Raw genomic sequence first — 22,522 nt, 5'->3', positions numbered from 1 at the left:
ACCTGGAAACCAACTGCCGACTCTAATAGAGCCCTTCCCTAGTACACACAGAGCAGGCACATGCCGGGGGCTGCTGGACCTCCTACCTAGTAGACTGCTTGGCCAGCATGGCCACGTAGGTGACCACGAAGCTCTGAAACTTGGCCCGCTGCTCCTCCCAGCGGTCATCCACCGAATAGTAGTTGGGCAGGGGTGCTCCAAACAAGATCTCGCTGCGCAGGAGGGAGCTCTTCAGGTTTTCTGCAGACAGACCCTCGTCCACATACCAGTAGAACTCGGGGTGAGTCATGGCCAGCTCCAGGGAGCCTGCAGGGGCAGGGATGGGTGCCCAAGTTGCTCAGTGGGTCAGCTCCCACCAGTCCTCCCATCAAGGTCATCCTGCCCTCCCCACCACCTTACCCCTTTCTAAAGAGCTGAGAAACTCCCCCTCGGCTGCCTCAAACTGTCCCCAATGGGACAGAGGGATGGTTTAGAGAACTCACAGCTGCCCAAGAGGAGCAGCTCCCAAGCTCCCCCCTCCCCCCCCAGGGACCTCCCACTACGTTGACATTTTCATTTCCATTTGAACCTCAGCTAATTTCACGGCTCAGTCTCTGTAGTCTGGCCTTCATCTGCCTAGAGCACTGCACATGCCCCCCCCCCTCCCGCCTTAAAAGCCACACCCAAGCCCCACCCCTACAACCATTCTCTGGCCTAGCTAGCTCCATTCTTTCTCAAGTCCCATCCCTGCTTACCTCAAACCAATCCCACCTTGGTCTTCCTTCAACCCCAGCCACGCACCTATATTCCTCTAAGCAGATAACAGTTTCTTTGTAACCACACCCAGGCTTGTCTCTGCTAAACCTCATGCGCAAGCCTCTCCCCATGCTTTCTCTACCTGGCCACAGCATAACTCCCCATCTCTCAATCCAGGCATGAGCCCAAACCTCCTTCCTTGCGTCCCTTGAAAACCACCTCACACCCCACTCTGCCACCAGTCCTTCCTCGCGTGACCCTCAGGCCTGCCCAGCGCTCAGCTCCGGCCTGACTGTGCCTTCACAGCCACGTCCCTCACCATCCTCTCACCAGCCTCTAAAGCACTGAACCAAACGTCAAGCCTTCCAATCCACCCCACCAAGCCCCGCTCGCAGTCTCATTCAGGCCTCCCCCCTTACAAGCCCCACCCCCAGGTTCCTTCAAACCCCACCCCCTCAAGCCCCTCCCCCAGCCACACCCAGGCCTGCTCACCCCGGATGTCTGCCAGGTCCTGGCCCATGCCGTCATAGTAGATCTTGCCACCCCTCTCAGTGGGGAAGAAGTAGGTCATGAGCGAGCTGGGCGGGGAGCAGTAGGAGTAGGAGCCGAGTGGCAGGTCCTTGAGCACTTCATGAGGCTTCCAACAGAACTCGCGGAAGCCTGGGTGGTCCATGATTTTGCGCTCGATCTCGTGGATGGTGACCAGCCGCTCACTGGTGAAAATGTTGCGCTCCGCATCGCCACGCGCGAGGAAGATGAGCTCGATGCGCCAGTGCGCGTGTGTCTGCGTGTTGGTGCTCACGTATGAGCGCGTGTAGTCCCAATGCGAGGTTCCCCGGCGGGCACGGCTCTGATTGCTCGCGGCCGCTACAGGGGACGGAGTGCCGACTTGGTGTCGCCCGTTCTCGTCTGGCCTTTGGTCCGTTGGGACTTCCCTCTGGTTGGCTGCCAGATCCGCCAGGGCAATGGCCTCGCGCCGCAGACGCCTGCTCCAATTGGCTGCTGGCTTCCGGGCGGCGGGGGCGTCCCACCAGGGGCCTGGGTCACACTGAGGGACAGCAGGGACCGCACGGGGGGCCCTGGTGGCCCTCTGCGAGCGGTTGCCAAGATGCCGCTGCTGCAGCTGCTCTGAGATGAGGCGCTGGAGGGTCTCAGAGGTGAAGTCAGCCAAGTCGCGCCGGTTGCGCCCCCAGGACCCAAACTGGGACTTGAGCGCCAGCGCCAGGGCGTCAAAACGCTGGGAGGCCTCGTGGTTGCGGATCTCAAAGGCATTGTAGGAGATGTCAATATCCAGCGGTGGGTAGTAGAGGAACATGAAGGCTGTCAGGGCCATGGGGATGCTGCAGCCCAGAAAGAGCACCAGACTTGCACAGCACGGGTTGGTGAAGGCCCAACCCAGGCTACTCCAGAAGCCTGAAGCGGGTGGCCGCGAGGGCAAGGTCCAGTGCCGCCAGCAACACTGACCCCCTGCCTCAGCTTGGGGCCCCGGCTTCTGGGCTCTCCTAAGGGCCTCACCTGTGGCTTCCTCCTCTTCCTGCTCCTCTAGCCACACATCCTGCAGCAATGGGTCATCTTCTGAGTCCATAGCCTGTAGGAGAAGGAGAAGGTCAGCAGGCTGGGGGCCAGAGGCGGGGGGTGGGGGGGGAGTGGGGGTGGGGGGGGGGACACGACGACGGAGAGAGAGAGAGAATGGTGCCCTGTGGCTGCAGTCGACCAGCTCCGGGCATTAAGCCTGCCTACTCATAACCGAGTACAAATACTACAATGGAATTGCATCAAGCGGGCATTTAACTCAACTGAACTCAACCACATGTGCACAAAACAGAAAGAAAAATCTTACACGCCCATCATGTCCCCCAACTAGATCAGGGCTTTCAAGGCCAAAGAAAAGAGAGAATCACAGCCCAATGGCCAACAGAAGAGATAGTCAGTCCTTTCTGCGTAAGGGATAGTCGAGGGAAATTTTCACGATGCATCATTTTCCAATATTTGCTGCATTCTCTGGTTTTAGAACTCAAAGCCAACGTGAGGTATGACTCCATTGTAATCACTTTCATTTAATGAGCAAGTATAGAGTACCTTCCAGAAGTATCGGGGTAGAAGGGAAAGAACATGATCTTTGGAATAAGATGGACCCTGGTTTGGGTCCTGGTAGCGTGAACATTAGCAAGGCAGTGAACCTCTCTGAACCTCAGAGTCTTCATCTATGAAATAGAGGTGGCCATTCCTGCCTCATACGATTGTGGGGAGGGTCAAGGAGGGAAGCAGTCTGGAGTCTGTGTAGTACATTGGCTATTATCTGTCACGTGAACAGATTTCTTTGTTCCCCTCTGGAGACTCTACTGTGCTCATCCATTGCCCAGGAGGCTGTGCCAGGGCTAGATGCCTGTCATAGCTCTCCTCAAGAACTCTCAATACCTCCCCACCCCCTCTGTGGGACGCTGCAGCTGCAGCCACTGTTTGTCAGGCTCAGACCACTTAACATGCAGCTCCAGCAACGTCAAACCTTTGGGCATGGGCAGGGCCCAAGCATCTGTCTCCCCAAGACTTGGGCAGAAGCAGCAGGAGGGCCTGGCAGGAGAGGGCAGGGCGAGGCAGCTTGAGGACTCCAGCAGGGCGGCCTGAAGGCGGGAGGCTCCTGGCATCCCTGGGCATGGCCTGTTCCCCTTGTCCTGCCTGCCCTCTGTTTGGACAGAGAGAGACTCATTATCTAGTTAGATGCCAGGCAGTGAGAGGAGGAAGCTAATTATGCCAGAGCTGGCTAATTAATGCTGCCTTTCCGATGAACATTCTCTAGAGTGCTCCATTTCAATTAGACAGTCTGTCCGGGAAGAGAGGGGGCTGCTGTCAGCCCAGAGCAAGTGAGGAAGAGAGGGCGAGGGGAAGGAGGGAGCCAGAGACAAAGAGACACGACCTGGGAGAGATCAGGGAGGGAGCCAGAGAGGAGAGTGGCACCGGTGGGGAAGACAGAGACCCAAATAGGAAACAAAGAGATTAACTGAGTGAGCTAGGGGGTCTGGTGGTGGGTGGGAGAGGAGGAGGGCACAGCAGAAGACTGGAAAGGGAGAGCCTGCAAGGGGCGGGAAGTGCTCCTGTAATACGCAAGATTCCTATCAATGAAATAATTCAACTTCCTCGTTGCGGTACCCTAAAGCATGTAACTGCGGGCCCAACCATATGAGTACACACTCCTGAGTGTGAATCAGAGGTCGCTCAGCCTCACTCCACCTCCAAAGGACAAAACCAAGTCTGCACCGGGAGGTGGGGGCCTGTGGGAGCCTCCCCCGCTTTCCCAGCTTCTGAGGGAGGAAGCTGATGGTAACAGGATGGAAAGGGAGAGGGGCGGCTTTGGCACTTTTTCTGGGACTATGTCCATCCGCCCTGACCACAGTCTCAGCCTGCCTTTCAGGGGGTACAGTTTAGAATGTGTTGGTGTGTTAGGGGGTCAAAGGCCAGGATTCTGGAACTCAGCAGCCCCTCTATCCCACTGCTACCCCACGAGGAAGGTCACTCCTTTTTGCACGTGTACAAATCTAAAGCAGCTTTCAAGGCCTTGCTCAAGTGTCACCTCTGCCAAAAAGCCTTCCCAGATCTGAACCCCCACCCCCAGCTGCTTGTCTAAGCTTCTCACCACACTTTGGGGGTAAAAGTTAGTTAGGGATGGAGAAGGAGAGTGTTAAGAGCTATGGTTTTGGAGGCAGACAGACTTGGGTGCAAATCCCAGCTGTATGAGTTAAGGCAGGCAGGGTAACTTTTCTGAGCCTCCGTCTTTCCATCTGCAAAATGGGGCTAACAGTACTTAGCACGGAGGTGTTGGAAGGGTGATGTACACAGCAGGCTGACCATAGTGCCTGGTAGGTATAAGTGCTTGGGAAAGGACAGCTACTGTTTTTTATAATCTGCTTCCCCCTAAGGTCTGTGAATTCCTAAAAGACCCATGTGGCACGCTGTATTTGCCAAAGATTTCATCAACAATATCGCCCATTCCACATGCTTTTCTCATAATGTGACTTTGAGACTTCTTCCAGCAGGAAGTAATGTCTGCATTCCTTCCCTTTGAATCCGGGTGAGCTTATAGCCACAGCAGAAGTGGTGCTCTGTGACTACTGAGGCTAGGTGATAAAGATGCAGCTACCACCTGGCTCTCCTGGGACACTCGTCCTTGGAACCCAGCGGCCATGCTGTGAGGAAGCCCAAACTCGCCCGTACAGAGAGACCACAGGTAGGAGCTCCTGCGGACAACGCGGCTGACAGGCAGCATTAACCCCTGGACACGTGAGTGACGACACCTCCAGGTGATCCTGGCCCCTGTAAGTGGAGTAACCCCCAGCCTTCAAGTCTTCCCAGCTGAGGCCCAGATACTGTGGAGCAGAGCTAAGCCACCTTCTCCTGTGCCCTGACCTGCAGAGTACACGAGCATGATACACTGGTTGTCATAGATCACTGAGTTTCAGGACGGCTGGTTACGTAGTAGTAGTAATTGCAACAACTTCAACGGAGCCCTGTCTGATACGTGTGACTCCGTGCCCTGGGGACAGCATTTGCTGAATTTAAGTGACCAGAAAATTGGCCACAGCCATTCTGCCTTCCAGTGAGAGCTCCACAGCTGGGTGGACATGAACTCCAAGGGAGCAAGGACTTGGCTGTCATGTTCCCCGCTGGGTTTCCGTGGCCTAAAATAATCCTGGAAGGGGTCACTGCTTGGCAGATATTTGTTGAATAAAGGAAGGAAATGGAATCTCTGAAGAATCTGGGTTAGGTAGGCGATAGCACTTTCCCCTGTACAGAGGGAAGTCAGATACCAAACAGTGTAAGCATGTGGCAGAGAGAATGGTTTCTTCTACCTGCAGTGGGAAGGATTCTGAAGAGTATGAAATGGACAAGCAGGAAGTGGACTGGATGGGTTCTTTGTCTCTCAGTCCACTCTCCCTCCCCACCCCGACGCCTGCCTTCTCAGCCCACCCTTGAAAAGAAAAGCCGCCACATGGACCATCACACAAGACGGGGGGTGGTCGAGTGACATGGCTCCATATCCTTCAACTTTCTGTGTGGCCCTGGCCATGTCCTGTCCCCTCTTGGGGCCCTGTCTCTCCCTCCGGCAGTAGGATGGGAAAAGCCCAGGTCCCTTCAGCTGTGACACCTCCAGAATCTCCAAGAAGCCCAGTTTGCAGACCAAGGAGGGTGGATGCCCTCTGAGAGATCCCACCAAGCCGAGTGAGGCCCGCTGGTGGGTGGGGTCTCACTCGGATGCCTCAGCTGGCATCCACCTCCTCAGGCCCCCACAGGACAGACGGGCAGCAAATTGCAAATTTGTTTTCCTTTCTCAAATGACGGGAATTGATTAGCTTATCAAGGAGCTCCAGCTGCTCCATGGAAAGAAGCTAAGGGTGGCTCCTCTGGTTTCTGTCATTGGCTCAGACAAAGAGCCTGAAGTAGGACAAAGAAAATGATCTCCCATTAGGGTGGGCCCGTGGCATATGCTCATGCTCAGTGACTAACACGCGTGCTCTCTCGCTCTCTGTCCCTCTGTCTCTGTCACATACACATTCAGATGTGGTCGAAGTTAAACTCTGGACCTCCCAGGCTCCCATGCACACATCCATGGAACAGGTGTCCTCCTCTTGGGAAAAGCAAGTGGGGCGCCTGCCTGAAAGGGAACAGCAGACTCTGGAGAGCCTCGGAAGGAAGAACCTGGCCCAGTTTCACGGGCCAGGCTTGGGGCAACTCAAAGCTATATTTACAGCATAACACTAATTTTATAACAGAAAAATAAATCCACATATATGTGCATTTTTAAAAAAACCATTAACAGTGGTTATTTCTGGGAGGATTGTGGATGATTTTTATTCCCTCTTTTATACTTGTCTATTTCCAATTTTTCTACAATGATCAGGTAGTCTTTTAGAATCAGAAATGAATGCTATTTAAAAATAGAATGTGTGTGTATGTGTGTGGAAGGGATTTTGCTAACAGCCTTCAACTCTTTGAGGAGTTCCTATAATAGGCAAAGGAGGAGGGTTCTGTCCTCCAAGGAGTGAAAACAAGGAGAGTTGGCTCCGGTTGCAGCAGGAGGGATCCTAGTTAGAAAGCAGAAGGACTTGGGAGAGAGGGAGTTGGCAAATGACCAGCAGGTGCATAAGTGGGGAATCTCCTGTTCCCCTGAGATGGAGAGGGGGTTCTTTAAAATGAGTAGGAAGCAGGTCACGACCATCGGACCCAGAAGAGACACCAGAGCACATCTAGTCCAACTCCTTCATTTTACAGATGGGGAAACTGAGACCCCGCAAGGAGAAGGGACTTACCCAAGGTCATATTTCAGTGGCAGAGCCGGGACTCTTGGCTCAAAGGAGTGTTCCATCTGTTCCATCACCAGAGTCTGGGAGGAGTTTTTGGCAGCCCCAGGGAACCACCAGACCTGGAGATGATATGTGGACCCAAAGAGCCAAAATAGGGCAGCTATTTTTAAGGTCTAAGGGAGAAGTCACAAGCCAGATGGACTTGCCCATCTGGACAGGATGGGGCTTTGGTGGGAGGTGGTGCTGCCTCAGAGACACGCCCAGCTTCACACTGGGGCCTCCTCCTTCTCTAGACCTGTCTGCCGGCAGCCCTGTTTACAACTTCTCTCCTGTCGAAGGGTGACAGCACCCTTCCTTCTTCATTCCTCCATCCCAGCTAGACTATTAAAATGTAATCAAAGAAATCACATTAGACATGCAGATTCGACTTAAAATACGTCTATGTATATATATACAATTTAATGGCAATTAGGAGCGAATCAGCTTTTCTTCCTGTCTTGGGGTGTTTTGGCCTCCCTGGTTCAGCTTTGGTCCTTGGAAACATCCTGGGGTGTCTGACTCTCCTACCCTTGGGCTGAGAGGTTTGGGCAGAAGTTGGAAACGACACATTTTTGAGTTGAATAGCTTTACCCCTAACATGCTGAAGTGGGAACACTGTGTCTTCCGCTTCCTGGTTATGTGTCTGCCCGCTCCTTTGGTGAATTCAGCTCAACTGAAGCAGAGAAGGCAGGAGTGGACAGAAGGGGGCTCTGTCCCTCCTAGCTCTCACTGTCCTGAGTCCTAATACCCCATCTTCTGAGAGTATGCCATCCCTCAGATGCCCTGGTTCTGTGCCTACCAGACAGAATCCCAAGTTCTTCTTGGAGACCTGGGCAGTCCAGCTCAGGTCAGGAAGCTTACAAAAGCATTGGAGACATGGTGGTGAAAATGAGGCAAAAGCTCCACTCACTCAGTGCAGAACCTCATTAAGAGAATCATAATGTAATCATTAGCTGTGTGTCTACCACGTGCAAGTACCCTATCCAGTCTCTCTTAAACTCACATCAGTCCTGCAAGGGAGCATTATGAGCAACCCCATGTTACAGAGGAAGAAACAATCAGAGAGGTTAAGGGACTCCCTTGTGATCACACAGCGAATAGGAGTGGAACTAGCATTTGAATCTCAGGCCTACGGATCCCAAAGCCTAATACGTTCTTTTCGCCATTCCAAGCAGCCCTTGAGTTCCCTGAGAGCTGAGATGTCTGTCAATACTCACTGAAGAAACCCACTGCTCTTTTGCAAGCCTGCAAGCCCCTAAGAGCTGAAATCACTCAAGTCTCGGTAATTCTGCTTTCAGTAGGTGAGAGTAAGGCGCAAAAGAAGTCTCCAGCAGTTTCAGGAGTCTGCCTTCCCTTCAGTGGGAGCGTGGGTGGGATGGTTAATTTCACGTGTCAGCTTGACTGCACCCGGGCTGCCCAGACATTTGACCAAACACGATTCTGGGTGTGCGGACTGAGTAAAGCAGCTTGCCCTCCCTGATGTGGGTGGGCCTCATCCAATCAATTGAAGACCTGAATAGAATTAAAAGGCTGAGTAAGAGGGAACTCTTGCTGCTGACCACTGGAGCTGAGACATTGGTCTTTTCCAGCCTTCAGACTCAGATTGAAACATTGGCTCTTCCCGGGTCCTTGCTGGCTTCCCAACAGAATCTTACACATCAGCTCTCCTGGGTCTCCAACTTGCCAACTGTAGAGCTTGGACATCTCAGCCTCCACAGTCATGTGAGCCATTTCTTTTATCTATCTACCTACCTACCTATCTATCTATCTCATCTGTATACATCCTATTGGTTCTGTTTCAATGGAGAACCCTGACCAATAAAATGGGGTATAAAGCATCCCAGATGGAAAGTGGGGGTGAAACAGGGAGCCCCCTCCTAGCAGCTGGGTCCTAGGAACCTCCTAGAGTTTTCTCCCAAGAAGCCCCAAGTCCTACTCAGAATCTCAAAGGAAAATGGCAACAGAGCCAGGAAATGCCCAGTAGAGGAAGGGGAGTGGCTGGGTGACTGGCATCATATGTCTGAGTCCTTCCTTCAGCAAGAAAATCCTAACCCTACTACCGCCGTGCCCTTCCCCAGCCCTGAGGAAACCTGGCTTTGTGGCTGCAGCTAAGGTAGGTACCTGCACCTCCTCCCATCAGACTTGCTGCCCCCTAAGGAATACCATCCTTGGGGGGACTACATGTGCCGGCAGAGGGCAGGAAATTCAGAGGGACACACATGACCATTCATCCCCAGCAAAGAAAATCTGGGCTTATTTATTGGGAGCCTAGTGGGGGTGGAGAGGAGAGGGTGTTAGATGGGGGTTCCGTGATAAGCCTGCCCAGCCCCCCTCATTTCTCAGAGGAGGGTAGGCTGCAGGAATGCCTCCCCGGGCTGACAGCGGGTGAGGAAACTGTGGGCACCAACTCGTAAGCCCAACAACTCCATATACACCAGGCAAACAAGTTTTGCTCTAGTCGATATATCACCCGGGGAACCGTCCCAGCCAGCACCAGAGGAACGCAACCTCAATGGTCACGACAGCCATTGTCACTTTGCCATGTTCCGTGTATTCTCTGTCTAGTGGGCTCAGGGAAACATAATTGGTCCCCCAACATTAAGAGGACAGCAGGTACTGAGAGCGCCAGGGCCGGATTGTTTCTGAGGGGGAAGAAGGGGCTAAGCATGGATTTTTGTCATCAGATAGACCTGGGTTCAAACCCTGGCTCTGCCACTAGCTGGGTCCACTGGGCAAGTCTCAGTTTCCTCATTTGTAAAATGGGGATAGGGACACCCCACTTGCTGAGTCATAGCAGCAAACATGATCATTAGGAACTTCACAGATGGGAAGAAGTCCAAATCTGGCCCTGGCTTGTGGCAGGTCTGCAAGTAGGCCGGAGCTGACTCTTTCATTCTCTACCACATTGGTCTTCAGACTTGAATGTGGACCAGTCACCCGGTGTACTTGTTAAAATACAAACTCTAGGGCCAGATACCAGATACAGCCAATCTGACTCAGGGGCTCAGGGGGCGGGGCCCAGGAATCTGTATTTAGACCACCTCCCCACGTGGTCCAGGACCATTCTCCCGAGTTCCCAGTGACTTCCTCCAGCAGGTGATCTAGACGTGGGCCTTCCCTACTGGGGCTCACACTTGCCTCTCCGCAGGTGCCCCATCCCCTGGTCCTGGGGATGGACTCAGCCTCCTGGATCTCTGTCCAGGCCTCACTCCTCGAAGTGCCTCTTCCTCCAGCATGGGGAGGAAGGAATGATGGCATTTGGGCCAGGAATAGGACTTTATGTCCAAGAGGGGGACATAAACAGACCACCCAGATCTGCCAACCAGCTCCTCCTGGTGGGGCCAGGCAGCAAAAGGAAATAGACGGCCACGGGCTCACTATCTGCCAGGCCCCATGCGATGGGCTTGGGTGGGGAGCTGCCCATCCACCGAGCACTGCTGTGTGCCCAGCACTGGGCACTTTACTTATTTATGGCACCTCTGTTCTAGCCTCAGCTCTACAAGGCAGCTTGCAGGAATGGGGCTGGGATCTGAGCCTCTGCAGACTGGAGTCGCAGCCCATCCTTTTAGCTACCGTGCTCTACTGACAAGAGGCGTTCCACCCCAACTGACCCACTTTTGCCCCTTCCTCCCCACTCCTTTCCACCTGCACAACTCAGACCTCACAGCCCAGACCCATCAGGCCTGGCTCCTGGCACCCACCAAACAGCCTTGCCTTTCTGAGGAAAAGGCAATAAAAGCTTCATAAAACCAGCAACGCTTACAGGACCTGTAAAATATAGCCAGGGCCCCAAACACCCCTTGCCTGTAGGGTCAGAAGGTTCCTGAAAACCTTCAGGGCCTTCCTTCACCAACCTGTCCAGGCTGCAGCCTCCTCCCACCTCTGCCCCACGCCCAGGCCCAAGTCCTGGCTGCTGCCTGGAGTTCAGTGTGGGCAGGGAGGACGCACTGGGCCTAGCAGCCAGTCAGGTCCCCAGCTCCCAGCTTGCTGCGCTAATAAAAAAAAAAAATAAAAAGATCCCCACAAAATAAGACCAATAACCGTGGCCATAAAAGCCAAATTGGATTCTTTCCTGGTTGATGAGCTCGGGGCCCTTGTCTCTCTCTGAGACCCGATTAACAAATATGTAAAACAATTCCCTGGGCATCTCTGCATCTATGGCTCCAGCCAGCTCCTCCTGGGAGCTCAAGCTCAGGGCGTGGGAGGAGGCGGAAGCAGGGGCTGGGTTCTAGAGGCAGCACAAGTGGCCCCGGAGGAGGCCGAGAGTAGGGACCTGCCCTGCCACTAGACTGCTGTGTGACCCAGAGCAAGTCATGTACCATCTCTGGATGGATGGTCTCCCAGCTGGGGAGAGATGCTCTCTATAGTGGGCTCCGTTTCATCCCTATTCATAAGCTATTATATGTCGGGGTGGGGGGCACACAGGGTGAGTCCTGCTGTCACAGCAGGAACCGCTGAACAGCCTGTGCTGGATGCCATCAGCTTTGCTGGGACACAGCAGGTGGCCACCTGTCTGTCAGTTCTTAGCTCAGGGGAAAGTTATCCTTTCTCTCCCCACCACACCAAACCCCATCTAGGGGTGCAGGGATATCGCAGGACTCTCCTCGGTCCCAGAAGGAGAAGCCTGATGGTAAATGGGAAGCTAAACCATAGAAAGGCACAGAATGCAAAGTGCTGAAGCCCCACAAGGGGCCACCATGACTGATCTGGGGTGGAGACTTGGGAAAGGGCTGTCCCCTCAGCCTCATCACCTGGAAAGAAAGTGAGAAGTCTCAGGGCTGAGAACTCGGGGCTCCCCGACCCCTGCTGCCTGGGATTGTGGAGGGCCACAGAGGCCAGCACTTTGAAAGAAGCACGGCAAGGAGATGCTGGAGCCTGCTCAGGCCCTTGTGTCCCCAAACCAGAGCCATTTCTCTTCCTGTCCACTGTCTTCTCCTGATGGAAGATTGAGTGACATTGCACCTGTGTAGTGCCTTACAGCTTGTAGGATCACTTCTGCACAGGCTCTCTGGCCTACGCAGGAATTACTGCCAATTTGCTAAAAGAACCTGAAGCTAAGACAAGTCAAGGGATTTATTTGAACCTGATTTCTGATAAGCTCAGTACTCTTCTCACTTAGATTTTATTTGAGTCTTACATGCTTGAAAACTCCCAGAGTTCTAGAGCCAGCCCTCTTAACCCCTGAACACATGCTCGCTCTCTCTCTCTCTCTCTCTCTCTCTTTCTCTCTCTCTCTCTCTCTCTCTCTCTCGGTACCTGCCCCAGAGTCATTCTGGCCACAGTCTAGGCACAGCCCTCGCTGTGTGGCAGGCTCCAGGGAAGGGAAGAGAGAAGAAGCATTAGGGACTGACATCCAACTTCACCATCTTGGGTGTCCAGGAAGAGACGCACCAGGTAGTACCTGCACAGGTCACTGGCTATACTGCTGGTTGACAGCTCAGGTGTAAAGTGGGATGTGGGCGTCAATCCAGGAGGTGCGGTCCGGACCCCTCAGCACCTGGGGTCAGCATAGAGGCCCCTGCTGGGCGCGGGCATGTCTAACACGGGCCCTCAGCCTCAGCCCATCCTCCATGATGGAGCAGCTGCCTAGATGCTCGAGTTGAGGGTCAGTGCTGCGCAGCTGGAGCAGAAGGCCCAGGATGGAGAGCAGATCCCTAAGTACCACCCCCGACTCTGTTGCCTTTCTCATAAAATGCTTGGGGGATTCAGGACCCCAGGAACTAAGAACTGCTACCCTTGGCCCCAGAGGCCAGGAGAGACCCAATGAAGCTACCTGAGCTCAAGAATCCCAGGCCTCTCCCGTCCTACCTGCTCAATGGAGCAATGTTATCCTAAGTCTAGTGGGAACTCCCCTGATCCTTCCACAGCAATGGGGCTCTGTCTCCCATTTGCTTGTGACCTTGGGCAAGTCCTTCCTCCTCCCTGGATCTCAGTTTACCCATCTGAGGGCTGGATTCGATGAGCTTTCAGATACCTTCCCAGATCCATTATTTGGAGTCCTCAAAACATCAGAAGTGTGACAAAAGGGAAGATGCAGTGACTTAGGGCTGGAGGAGCGGCTGGGAAGGGGAAGGGGGTTACAGGTTTCCCAGGGGTGGGGGGCTGCAGCCGCCATCAGCTTTGCAGTGGCACGGATTCCAATCCTGCCATGGCCAGGACTCAGACAAGGACCGGGACCACAGGGCCCAGCAGAATGGGCTGGGGTGGGGTGGGCAGTGAGAGGCAAGGTTCAGTGGTTCAGCCTCTCTCTGCCTGATCCTGAGCTGCAGGGTGTCCCAGGGGACAAGAACAGGCCCCTTCCCTTTGTCAGTACTTGCAGTCAGCTCAGCTCCCACCAAATCAAGGCCTTCGCTGTCAAAGTCCATCAGTCCATTCACCTATTCATACATTTACTAAATCATTCATTCACTTATTCATTCATTCATAGTCATTCATTCACTCGTTGGCGCTTACTATATAAAATAAGGACTTTCTGTTCAATCACCATTATCTTAAATTTGTGATGTCTTGAACTCCTTTCCTCTTAAAGGCTCTGTGAACCTTCTCACCCCAGATCCATTCTCATGCTCATGAATGCCCAAGAATGTCTCTTGGCTGACATGTCCCCGTTCACCAGGATTCCTGGCTCTGTTACTCGAGCATCTGATCAAATCCACTAGAAGATAGGATAGGAAAGTCAGGAACCCTTGCAGGGAACTTGCAACAGCTACTTGCCTGCAGTGCTTTTCACCAGCCAGCCTCGTCCCAGCTTCCCTGGCTGAAGAAGGGAAGGAGGGAATTTCTCCCTCTGCTGCTGACACTTTCCCAAAGCTACTGATTTTTCTCTAGCTTAGTCTAATGTCTCTCAGGCCTGGATTACACAGAGGAACCAAAACTGACATCCTACCTTTGTGAAGTCACAAGATGATGCTTTCAAACTAGTGGATCCTTTTCAACCAGAAATTTCCCACATACAAACATGTCCAGAGGGATGCAAGTCCCAGCTGTGCCTACATGGAGTGAAAAGGGGGAACATCTGGATGAAAGCCAGAAAAGTCCTGCCAGTCTGCCAGATGTTGCCCACATCTGGACATCGGAAAAGGGATCTGCTCGGTTGCTTGGCGGTCAAGAAACAAATGGTCAACCCACATCACCCTGTCAACTGGGACGCAGCTTGAGTCCATACATACGAATTACCCAGCTTACTGAAGGATCCAAAAGGTATTTTGGTGTCAATCACGCTCATCCTTAGAGACCCAAATCAATTTAATATAAAGGCCAAAGTGTGAGCCTCAATCACTGTGTGGTGGCCGTGCTGACAGCGTCTGGGCCCAGCTTGCCTGGGTTTGAGTCCTGTCTCCACTGCTTACTAGCAAGCGGCTCAGTCTCTCTGTGCTTCAACTTCTCACCCTTAAAATGGAATAATACTGCCAACTCTCTCATAGGACTGGTATGAGGATGGAATGATAATACCCATAAAGCTCCAAGCCCAGTGCCTGGCAGGTAGTAAACGTTCAAAATATGTTGGCCATTATTCTAATCATCGTTATCATCAGGTGATCACCCTGCAGAACGCTCGCAGCGAAGAATGTGACAAATCCTTCAGGACAGTGCAAGGGCCCATGAAGTGGGGGGTGGGGGGCAACGCCCGTTAGCCACAACTGTCCCAACTCTGAGCGCCATTTAAACTGCCTTCCCCAGAGACAAGCAGGTCACCATATTCTCCTTCATGGCAGGAGTGGCTTCCAGCTGGCGGCCATATCTCCTTTATTAACAAGGTTTGGCAAAGGCTGCATCGTGCAGGTGCCAGTATGTGTGTCGGATGCCTCAGGCAGATGTCTGGGCAGGAATGAGCCTTCCCTACTGCAGCCTCTCCTACCAAGACATCGAGCTGGGCCAAACACCCAGGTGTACTGCGGGTACCACCATGGGGAACTTTCCTCCTGCCCCTGGAACGACCACTTGCCTGGATCACGTCCTCTGAGTCGCCGTGGACACCTGGGTCTACTTCCGGTGGGAGACCTTGGTGAGTCATCACTTATCATCCCTCACCTCTTCTTTGAGCAGGGATGGGAGACTCTGGTGAGCTCCACAAGGAGAGCGACGGAGGCTGTCCCACTTCTGTGTGTATGTCTAGTACTTGGCACACAGTGGGGCTGCTCAGGCAGACACTTGGGATGGGGGATTCAGGAGAACGCTCTTTTTTTTTTTTGGTAGAGGAGGTTTAAGCTTCCGGACATTGTCTCCTGGGACATCACCCCGTGGTTCCAAAGAGGGTCTCCTCTAAGGGACTTGTATGGCTCCTGCTGGCATCCAAATCCAAGCGTCTTTCCCATCATCTGTACCACCTCCGCGTTCCCAACGGTCAAGCTCACCGCATACAACGAGCCCCTCATCTGCCACCCAATGGACCTTTGCCCAGGTTCCCAGTCCGGTTCCCTCAGAGGGAAGAAAAAAGGTGGTGACCGGATGCCAGAGTCAAGGGCATGCCCGGGGTTCTGCATGCCTCATAGGGTCTCTCCCCTGAATTCAGGGAGAAATATCCAGACCCTATGCCCCCCAGGGGCAGGTCCCAGGACCCTATGCTGGGTTTCTTCTGTCTAGGTTTTGGCAGAGACACAGCTTCTGCCAACACAAATGCCAGCAAGAGTGACAAGGCGCAGAGGTGGAATATAAATAGCCTGCTGCTGTCCATCAGCTTCTTCTTCCCTTGGCTATGCTTCCAAACCCTGCGCCCCCCAGAGGAAACCTGCTAGTGGGGGCTCTGCAGGGCCCTACCTGCCTCTTTATTAGCTGTGTGACCTTAGGCAGGCGAGCCAACTCTCTAGTCTCAGTTCCCTCAATTGTGAAGTGAACTAAGAACACTTTAGGTCTATTGTGGGGATCACATCAATGAACCTACGGAAAGCATTGAGCGCGGGGCCCAGCACATGGCAAGCGTTCTGTTTGCTAGTGTCATTCACGATGATGAATAGGTGGGGGCCTGGGGCAGGTCACCAGGCTCAGGCTTGATGTTCAGGGGATATGGAAGAGAGGACCTGGGCAGTGAAACCCAGCTGCATTCTCCTTCTGTGCTTGGCAGGGAAGTGTTAGGTTTACTGCCTGTATTGGTTCAACCCCCTTCCCTGGGGCATTTGGACGCTTCTCACACACTCAGGGAGGCTAGCCCGGCGACATGGCGTGCCAGTCTGGGATTATGAGATTCAGGTTCTGCCGCCCATGTGCTGTAGGATGCTGGCCAATTCATCTGCCCTCTCTGAAGTCACTTCCCCATCTGCAGAGGCCTTGAGTAGCCCTGACCTCTTCAGGAGTGAAATTACCTTTCATAGTCCAAGCCTATAGTAGGGGTCCCCCCTGAGCCCATCCACTAGACAGACAGGTTCAGGTTCTCAGGGCTGGAAACAGAGCCTCGGACGCAGATTCAGGCCTAGCCCAGAAGGACCAGTTACCCATCCTGGGCCACTGAGAGGTGGCCAGAGCTAAACTCAGGCGACAGTACTGCCCCTTCACCCCTCACCCAGGTGGCAGAGGAATTTACATTTTTTTAAGAACCATCATGTAAATGGGTTTCTTCACACACACACAGATTATTGAACGAATACCAGAAATCATGCAGAGTACTGGGCAAAATAGCGGCTCTTGTTTCATTCAGATCAAAATCTGATCCCAGCTTGGTCTCTTCTAGCTGCATGGCCTCGGGCAAGCCTCCACTTCTCTGAACCTTGGTTTTCCCATATGTTACACCGGGATAACAGTCCCTATGCCATGAGATGGTTGCAAGGTTAAGTGAGATAGTACATTACATGTTTAGCATATGGCGCATACTAGGTACTCAACAAATGCAGCTATTATCATCAGTATTGTCAGCCTGCTGCTCGCATTGTACGGCTGAGGACCAGAGGCCATCAGCCTTGTCTGGTGCCCATTTCCAAAGAGCTCAGACCACCACACAGACACATATACTTAGAGTCCTCCCACTCTTGTTCTTTCCAGTGGGTAAGGAGCCGGAGCGTGGCTGGCTGGCCTTCCGGTGGCCAAGCAGGGAGTGAGCTCGCCGGGGGAGGCTCTGTCACCTTCCCTGGACCAGTCCCAGCAGCGTGCCTGCCTCGAGCCTTTGTCGAACAGCTGGAGCATGAGCCGCACTGTCTGCCGTGAAATGCGACTTTTGGAAAACATGCATATTTTGTGAGTTGATACATGTTTCTATTTAGGGCAGACACTGCTCTCTTTATTTATTTTCCCTGGGCTTTGCGTTTGGAACTCAGCTTGGAAGCGTGTTTTGACAGACTTTGACACTGCTCCTGGCCCTGCTGGCAGGAGATGCACTGGGGTCGGGGAGGGTGGGCAGGAGGAGGAGGACTTCAAATGACAAGCCCTCTTCCTCAGCTGGGACTGACCAACAACCGGACACCCCCATCTCACTGTCCCAGCCCTTGGTTTCTCCACATTTGGGTGGAGGAAGGCGTACGAGAGGTTCATATGGGGAAACAATTTCCAAAGGGGGAAGAGAACCAAAGAGGCCACTCATTGAACAATTACGATTCTGCTATGATTATCAACACGAATAATGCCATCAACCACGGCTGCCACCACCACTGCCATTTTAGGGTGCTTATTTTTATGACTGACAGTGGGCTGGCTGTTTGCCCTTCAGGAAATCACCTCGTCTTTCAGCATCTCACTTTGCTCATCCGTAAAGCTGATTTTTGCAGTACCCGGCTCAGGAGGCTTTGGGAAGTGGCTGCTTAGCCAAATGGTAGTGACAACTGGCCAGCTGCCCACGGACAGCCTACTTGGTTGAGTCTCAGGGATTTGGGGCTGTTTCCCAAGCCCTACCCACGAGGCAGGGCCTCTAAAGCTTCTTTGTGGTCATTCACCATCAGCCCAGAGTTGGACTTAAGGGAGGAAGGGTCTTAGACAACTCTATCTGCCTTTGAATGACCAGGGGAGTGGAAGAGGAGATGGGGAGACAAGGAAAACATGTCGAAATTATCAGAGAAAAGGGCTTAAAGCATGATCCCAAGGCTCTAGATGTCAGGAGATCCAGGCTGAAGTCCCTACTCATTCATTCATTCACCAAGCATCCACCAGCAGAACCGTTCATGGAGACGATATACTGAAAGTAGAATCAATGCCTGTCCCAATGGAGATTGCATTTCAGCTGTGTAACCTCAAGAAAATTACTTGACATCTCTGATCCTATAAAGGAAATCATCAGAACATCCCTTGATCAGGGGACAGGAAGACTTCACCAGTGGTGAGTGCTCTGAGGAAGGGAAAAGTACCATAACCTCTGGGGTTAGAACGATGATTTTCAGTCACACCCACACTCAAGAGACTCATGAGTCAACGTTCGCATTATTAAGGCCAACAAGAGACGCTGAAGGTACCTCAGGCAGCCCTGTCCCTGTACAGATGAGAAGCCCAGGCTCAGAGAAGGGAATTTGCCCCAAGGACAGTTGGTCTGTGGCCAAGCTGAGACTGGGACCCTGCTCTCCCTACTTGCACTCCAGTGCGTCTTCCATCACATCACGCTGAGACAATTCCTCCTTCAAGCTGGTTTCTGGATTTTAAGGACAACAGCAGGAGAGGTGTCAAAGGGCAAGCCAGGCCACGGGTACCAGAAACATCAAAAAGCCAAACCCATAGGGAAGTGGGGATGGAATCACTCACTGTGATTCCAGAACCAAGGAATCCTGGCCCCTTGGAAAGACTGTGGGGACGCTGGCACATCTGGCCCTGGAAATTTTCTTGGGGAGGAGGCAGAAGCTGCTAAAGTCATGAGAGCAAAGGGGGGACATCAGATTAACAAAGAGAGGAGTGGAGGTGCAGAATCTGCCAGGAGAATGGAGTCAGCTCCCCCTAAGGGTCAGCTGTACCCACACGGTTGTGGACTGACTGAAGGAAAGTTGGGGAGAGGGTGAAGGCGACCAACTGGGAAGGAGGAATTGGAAAAGACAAAAAAAAGAAAAAGGATGTGTGTGTGTGGGTGCACGAAAGATAAACATGGGGGAGGAGAACAGAGCAGGAAACAAAGATACAGAAAGTGCAAGCAAAGAATGATGCAGAGAGACAGGGACCCTGGTCGTAGATTTGTCTGGAGTAAGGGCTGAAGAAAGCGTGGGGTGGTGAGCTCAGCAAAATGGACTCTGAGCCTAAACCCAACATTTTGTAAGGCTGGGCTTCTGCCCGCAGCTTCACTGGGCCAGAGCCTCCTCCCTCCATTTGGCGAATGTCCTGGTTCCTGTCCAGATCTGCACTGGGGTGGGGGGAGGGTCTGCTCTGCCACTCTCTCTTCCCCCCAAGGAGCAGGACTGTATGTGTGTGTGGGGAGATATGTGTGTGTGCACGAGAGGGCAGAGAGCCTGAGCAGCTCTACAAGTCACTATGTACCCATGTGGGCATCCTGCGGTGAGCTCTGGAGTTTGGGGCTTATTCAGGTGTCTGGAGACAGCAGGACCTGAAATAAAGCTACTGCCCGGATTGCTGCTGCTTGTGGGAAGATCTGGGCTTGTCTACCTGCGTGTGGATCTTCCCTCTGTGTGCGGATTGCCTGGACCGTGGGTGGATGTGTATTTGCGTGAGTGGACTATGAATCTGTCTGGGGACTGTTCGTGGGTGGTCTGTGGAACTGTGTGAATGTGAGCGTGGGTCCGTGGGGTACACGCGGGGATTTGAGTCACCAAGGCCGCCCCGGCGCTGTCCGCGGTGCTGACCTGGGGCATGGAGGGGACGGGATCTGCGCCTGGCCTCAGGAGGAACTGCCGGGAGCTGGCGCCGGCTTCCACAGCAGAGAGGGGCCCAGGAAAGGAAGCCTCCAAGGAGGCGCCTTCCTGGCTCAGCTGCGGGCCCCTGTCCCTGGGGAGTTGGGAAAAGTTCTCCCAGCGGCGGCGTTGACTCGTGGGACTCAGCGCCACTCGCGCCAGGAATCTTCCCCCATCCTCAGCACCCGCACCGCCCACCCCACCTCCACCCTCACTCGCATTCTCGGCAGTGCCCGGGGACTCTCTCGCGCTCGTCTTCCATCGCACGCCGGGTCTGCCCAAGAGCTCCTGCGCACCCCACTGGACCTGCAGCCAGGTTAATTGGGCCCCAGGACTCGGGAAATGTCCCGCTGAGAAATAAGTACACTAAGGTAGGGAGTGGATGGAGAGGAGGTCATTAACCTTTTCCAGTCCCCTCCCTTCGCTCTAGCCCGGCCAAGAGCCTGATCGGGGCGGGTTCAGACTGACGCTCAACTTTTATGGAATCAGTCATCCACCCACAGGGATGAGCAGGGGACCTGAGGTCGGAAGCCTCCCCGGAGGTCGGAAGCCTCGCGGTTTCTGTACATCAAACCGGCCGGTGCAGACCAAGGCTGCTTGGGCCCGCTGGGAGTTGGTGTGGAGCTAGGGACCCGCAGTGGGGGGCAAGATCTGGGCTCTGCCCACCACCAGCCGGCTTTCCTGGGGTGGTGGGTTCCGAGGCCCGCTTCCCAGGCTTGGCGAGCGAGACAACTTCACACACTGCCCTGCGCAGGCCAGGGTGGGGGCGGCGCAGAGGACTTGCCCTGCTCGTCCGAGCAATACATCCCCCAGCCCCGACCCGGATGGCGCCCAGCGGCCGTCGCACTCACCTCGGCTGGCCAAGCTGAGCTCGCTGAGCCGCGGGCGCGGAAGGGAGGCGTGCCGAAGGGGCCGGTGGCAGAAGCCACCCGGCCGTGAGGACTCGTCCCCTCGCGGGAGTCGCAGGGAAAAGCTCTTCAGAGCTGCAGGAGGCCGGGGTTCCCCGCTCCGCTCCAAAGCACACGGACCGCTCACAGCCTGGTGAGGATCCACGTCCCTAGCGCTCAACCCCGAGCGCTGGGCTCCACCGCCTTTTATTCGCCGCCCGCCTTTGTTTGGGTCCCGGCTCCTACCACGGGATGTGGGGGTGCCCCGGGCAGGCTCTGGAGCCGCGCCCTACCCCCAGCACTGGCACCTCCGGATTCGGCGCTGCCTGGCCTTGTGTCAGTTGTCAGCGAGGGCCCGCGTCCCGCCACGCACTGGTGTCTGCGGAGCCCAGCGCCAGGTGCCACCGTGGCCTCCGCTCCCCCTGCGGGAGTCGTGCAGTGGTACAGTCGGACTCCCACTGCCGGCTGGCGGAGGCTGCAAGCCGCGCAGCGACCCCTGGGGGTCAGTCTCCGCCTCTGCAAAGGGCCCTTCCTGGCTGGGCTCTGGCCCCAAGTTTCCTAGGATCGTCTCCCACTCCACCCAGCCTTGGCAGGTTACCAGCCTCCTGAACAGTCGAGGCCATCCTCGGATCTCCTCCGGAGGGAGCTGCCATGCCCAGGCTCCTGCACCGTCCTTTTCTCCCTTCTTCTCTATTCACCTCTTTGGCACCCGAGACGAGAGCCATGCCAGCCTCCCTGGGGACCAGGTGCCCCTCCAGCTCTGACACACTGCCTGACACCCCCGGTCGGAAGGCCACAAGAAGAAGCTAGGGAGCCACAGACAGTGCCTGGCCCATTTCTCTCCATCAGGGCTCAGAGGTCACTGTCACTGGTGACACCCAGGGAGAGGCAGGGGAATGCCTCTGTAGAGGATCAGCGGCCAGGCCCTCCCGCCCCCACCGCTGCAGGACCGAGGGGTTTTACTTATGGAGGAAGGGAGGTCATTGCTACTGTTGTGTGCGGGGTGAGCCAGGAGTTTATCGTATACCCTCAGAGTGTGTGCTGCGGGAGGAACAGAGAAGACAGAGAGATAAGTGAAACACAATCTCTGCCATCGGGAAGTCCCAGCTTATGGGAGAAATAAGAACAGAGGAGAATTCTAAAATGAAACACCGAGCTCCATACCCACAGACAGGTGCTCAGCCCATGTTAGTTTCCCCAGCCCTTCTTTTTCAAAAAGGAAAACTGAATTGGGGGCACCTCTAACTTCAAGGTGCTGAGTGGAGCTCCCACTCTCGCTGGTGTACAGTCCCCATGAGCTGTACCCACTGTCTGGCTGCCAACTGGATACACTGGTATTTATGACCCGGGATGCCTTGAGTGCTAATCTCTGCAGAAGCAAACGGTCTGAGCCAGTGTCCCTGCCCCGGCACTCATTCCCCGGATGCACAGGACTGTCAGGGGAGCCACTGCCAGGATGGCCAAGCCTCTCGGGGGACTCCTAGCGGGTCCATCTGGCCTCAAAGACATTAGGGTTAGGAAGAGCTTCTGGCATGATGGGTGCCACCCTGAGCTGTGAGGAGAGCGAGAGAGACAGGAGGCCTCTCCCAAGAAGTGGAGAGTGTGTGTGTGTGTCACTGCCCTTAGATCAGAGGCCACATGTGACATCTAAGTACAGAGGAACAGACCCGGCATCGTCCTGCAAATTTCCACTCCCTTTTGTCACATCCCAGCGGGAAGGCAGAAAATATGTAGCATAGAAGAGGGTGGGAGGAAGAACAGGAAGAGATTTGTTTGTACGGGAGTAATAAGGGAGACACAGAGAGTGTTCCCAAGCCCAGCT

General features: G+C 54.2%; 1 protein-coding gene across 1 annotated transcript in view; it reads right to left on the bottom strand.

Moving 5' to 3' along the window:
• DISP3 (dispatched RND transporter family member 3) overlaps window positions 1–20,956 on the bottom strand; it is a 43,060-nt gene extending 22,104 nt beyond the window's left edge. The window contains exons 1-3 of the mRNA XM_033115998.1: window positions 20,665–20,956; window positions 1,228–2,323; window positions 87–306 (exon numbers count right to left, since the gene is read on the bottom strand). Of these exons, the coding sequence (XP_032971889.1) occupies window positions 87–306; window positions 1,228–2,320 (1,313 nt within the window). The 5' untranslated portion in view covers window positions 2,321–2,323; window positions 20,665–20,956. The remainder of the gene's footprint in view (window positions 1–86; window positions 307–1,227; window positions 2,324–20,664) is intronic.
• Window positions 20,957–22,522: the final 1,566 nt, after the last annotated feature.

Source organism: Rhinolophus ferrumequinum, chromosome 9, assembly GCF_004115265.2.
Source record: "Rhinolophus ferrumequinum isolate MPI-CBG mRhiFer1 chromosome 9, mRhiFer1_v1.p, whole genome shotgun sequence".
Classification (NCBI taxonomy): Eukaryota; Metazoa; Chordata; class Mammalia; order Chiroptera; family Rhinolophidae; genus Rhinolophus; species Rhinolophus ferrumequinum.
Note: the sequence above shows the minus strand (reverse complement) of the source record. Positions and strands in the feature narration are given on the sequence as shown.